Here is a 3,296-nt window from a genome sequence, read left to right on the forward strand (position 1 = left end):
TGGGGTGGGAGGATGGAGACCAGCCCGGGCGACACAGCAAGCTCTCGTCTCTCCAAAAAACGAAGCCGTGAGCTGGGCCTGGTGGCGCGCGCCCGTCGCTCAGCGACTTGGGAGGCTAAGGCTGAGGCAGAGGGATCGCCTGAGCCCAGGAGGCCAAGGCTGTGGTGAGCCTTGATTGTGCCACTGTATTCCAATCTGGGCAGCAGAGTCTGTTGAGTTGGGGGACCCCAACTCAAACTAAAAAAACGAAAGCTTTAAAAAAGAATCCTGGGAGGGAAGTCACAGAGGTCCAGGGTCTGGAGAGGCGGGGTCACTGGCCTGAGGCTGGGGTCTCCTCCGGGTGCTCACTGAGCAGAGTGAACTCCCAACCCTCAGCCCTCCAGCCCCTCAGCGCTCCCACATGTCCCTGGGCCCTCGCACCCTCAGCTGCCTTCTTGTCCAGCACCCTTCCTGCCCTGCCCGCCTGGTGAACTCCGATGCGTCGCACAAGGCCTTCCTGCCCAGCGCCTCCGCCTCAGGGCTCGTCCGCATTCATGCTGGGTGCTCGACTCCTCCACTTCTTCACTAGACTCTGCCTGCTTGCCTGCCCACCCTGAGCCACCAGCCCTCAAGGGACGCCACCACGTCATCTATCTCCACATCCTTAGTGCCCAGCACAGGTCCTGGCAGATCTGGTGCTGGGCATGGATGAGAGTGTAAGTGATCTATCAGCCCAAGTCTGCGTTAAATAAAGGCACTTCCGCCCAGAAACAACTTTGCCAAAACCGAGTAGCCCAGGCCAGGTACAGTGGCTCACTTTGGGAGGCCGAGGTGGGAGGATCACTTGAGCCAGGAGTTTAAGACCAGCCTGGGCAACATAACGAAATCTTATCTCTACAAAAAAAAGAACAAATGAGCCAGGTGTGGTGGCACCTGCCTACAGTCCCAGCTACTGGGAAGGCTGAGGCAGGAGGATCACTTGAGCCCAGGAGTTCGAGGCTGCCGTGGGCTATGATCGCACCCCTGCGCTCCAGCCTGGGCGACACAGCAAGAACCTGTCTCTAAAAAATAAAAAAATGACAAAAAAATTGGCCAGGCACGGTGGCTCACACCTACAATCCCAGCACTTTGGGAGGCCAAGGCAGGAAGCCCACGTGAGCCAAGGAGTTCAAGGCCAGCCTGGGTGACCGACTGAGACCGCGTCTCTACCCAAAAAAAGAAAAAAAGACAGTAGTTCGAAGATCGATACGAACCAAACACTATTGGCAGACATATAGACCAGCAGCCACAACGTAGCAATAATAGCAACAAAGGACGCCATTCGTTGAGCTCGCCGGGGCCAGCCATGTGAAGCACGTTACCCGCACGGTCTCACTTCCCTCCCACAGTCACCCTGTGAGGCTGGCGCTATCATCGTGCCCCGCGTTACAGATGAGGAAACGGAGGCCCCGAGGGATGCGTCACCTGTTCAAGGTCGCACAGTCAGTGCATGACAGCGCCGAGCTCCAGCCCAGGCCACTCTGGCTGAGCCTGCCGAGCACGGGTCGGGACCGGGCTGGGCGGGCCCGGGTGGGGGGAGGGACCGGGGCCGAGGCCCGGCTCGGGCCCACTCACTTCTCGGGGGATGCGGCCGTGGTACCAGGCATGGCTGCGGAGGTCCGTGCTGCTGAGCTTGAGCTCCTCCTCCAACTCCTTGTGCAGCTTCTCTGGCGACGAGTCCAAGATGTACTTCTCCTTGGAGAACTGGGGGACACAGAAGGAGTTGGTTCGAGTTCACGGCCCCCTGCTGCCTTCGCTCCCGACTCCACCCTGCCCCAGGTGGACCCCTCCATCCTGGACCTCGGGGGCCACCAACGCACACCAATGCACCCGGTCCTTACCCGTGGGTAAGAAGCACAGAAACGTCATCTAATCCCACCAAGCAAGACCTGCTGCCCTCCAGGCCCTGCACTCTGTGCCGGGTGGGTGTGGTGCCGCACAAACCCAGCTCTGTCCTCCAGGAAGCCCCTGGGCGGAGGACAGCGGCAAAAGCCGCAGAGGCTCTGAGCAGACTGCGGTCAGCACCACAGTCCCGGACAGCGCCAAAGAGGAGGAGACTAAGTGTGGGTGAGGTGGAGGGGCCAGGGAAGCCTTCCTGGAGGAGAGGGCGGCACGTAACACTCATTGTGCATCGGGGCCACCACACTGATCTTGCAGTGAGGGCAGAGAGCATTTCTACAGGTGAATCCAGGAGGCGAGGCGGCGGGTACTGAAGGCAAAGGCATGAACAAAACCATACAGCCACTGGCGGGGCGCAGGGGCTCACGCCTGTAATCCCAGCACTTCGGGAGGCTGAGGCGGGAGGACTGCTTGAGCCCGGGAGCTTGAGACCAGCCTGGGCGACACAGTGAGACAAACTCATCTCACGAAGAGCGTGGACAGGAAGAAAGAAGGGAAGGAAGGAAAGGAGGAAGGGGGAAGGCAACCGCAGAGCTGAATGGACAAGGACGCAACCGGGGAGGCTGAGTTATCCGGCGTGGGGGTGGGAGGGCACGTCAGGCGACACAGCAGCCCCCACGCGGACGGCTGCGTCGCCTGACAGCTCCCAAGGCCCTTCGTCGCCTGACAGCTCCCAAGGCCCTTCCTCACCGTAGTCCCAAGCGATCCCTGCCAGACTGGGAAACCGCAGCCCCGGAGGGAAGCCCAAGGTCACACGCTGAGATCGCGCCAGCCCTCCGCCCTCCCACCTGCAGGAGGGAGAGTCCTGGTTTCCTGGCTACGGCCTGAGGCTGGAGGCTGACGGATCTGGCGGCCCTCGGCCGGGGCAGTGAGCTCCAGTGCCCGGCGCGCCTGGCGCGCCCGGCGCAGAGCCCAGCCGCATCCTGGCTGTGCTGCGAGGCTCTCCAGGTCTCAGCTTCTCCATCAGCACAACGGGTGCCGTGACAGAACCTGGCCCCCCGCTGCAGGGAGGGGGCTGCGCCCCGGAGCCCTGCGCTAGCACGCAGACGTTCTTGCCGCGGCAGGGCACCAGACGGTCCTTCCGCCCCTTGCCCCAGAGATGGCCACTCAGAGGGAGACCCCTGGGCCGGCGAGAGGGCGGACCGGTGAGGGGGCGGAAAAGGGCCTGGCTTCGCCCCAAGGGAGCCTCTCCCTGCGGCCCCTGTTGCCCAGAGTCAGAGGGTCCTCCGGCCCACTCGCTGCCTCAGTCTACCCCAATCCACAGTGCTCTCAAGACACCACGGCTCCCAGCTCCAGAGCTATCTGAGCCTCGGACTCCAGTCACTCCACACTAAGCCCCTCTCTGGTCCTGTGCCGGGGCCAGGGTCCCAAGGTGGCCG

At 62.4% G+C, this 3,296-nt stretch overlaps 1 protein-coding gene across 1 annotated transcript in view; it reads right to left on the reverse strand.

Annotated features, from left to right (window-relative positions):
* The window catches only part of SH2D3C (SH2 domain containing 3C), a gene marked incomplete at its 5' end in the record, with an annotated part of 18,823 nt that overhangs the window by 11,302 nt on the left and 4,225 nt on the right, over positions 1-3,296 (reverse strand). Inside the window, one exon of the mRNA XM_021709188.1 lies at positions 1,594-1,722. Within this exon, the coding sequence (XP_021564863.1) occupies positions 1,594-1,722 (129 nt within the window). The remainder of the gene's footprint in view (positions 1-1,593; positions 1,723-3,296) is intronic.

This window comes from Carlito syrichta, unplaced genomic scaffold (assembly GCF_000164805.1).
Source record: "Carlito syrichta isolate Samal-C Ts95f unplaced genomic scaffold, Tarsius_syrichta-2.0.1 Scaffold169106, whole genome shotgun sequence".
Taxonomy (NCBI): domain Eukaryota; kingdom Metazoa; phylum Chordata; class Mammalia; order Primates; family Tarsiidae; genus Carlito; species Carlito syrichta.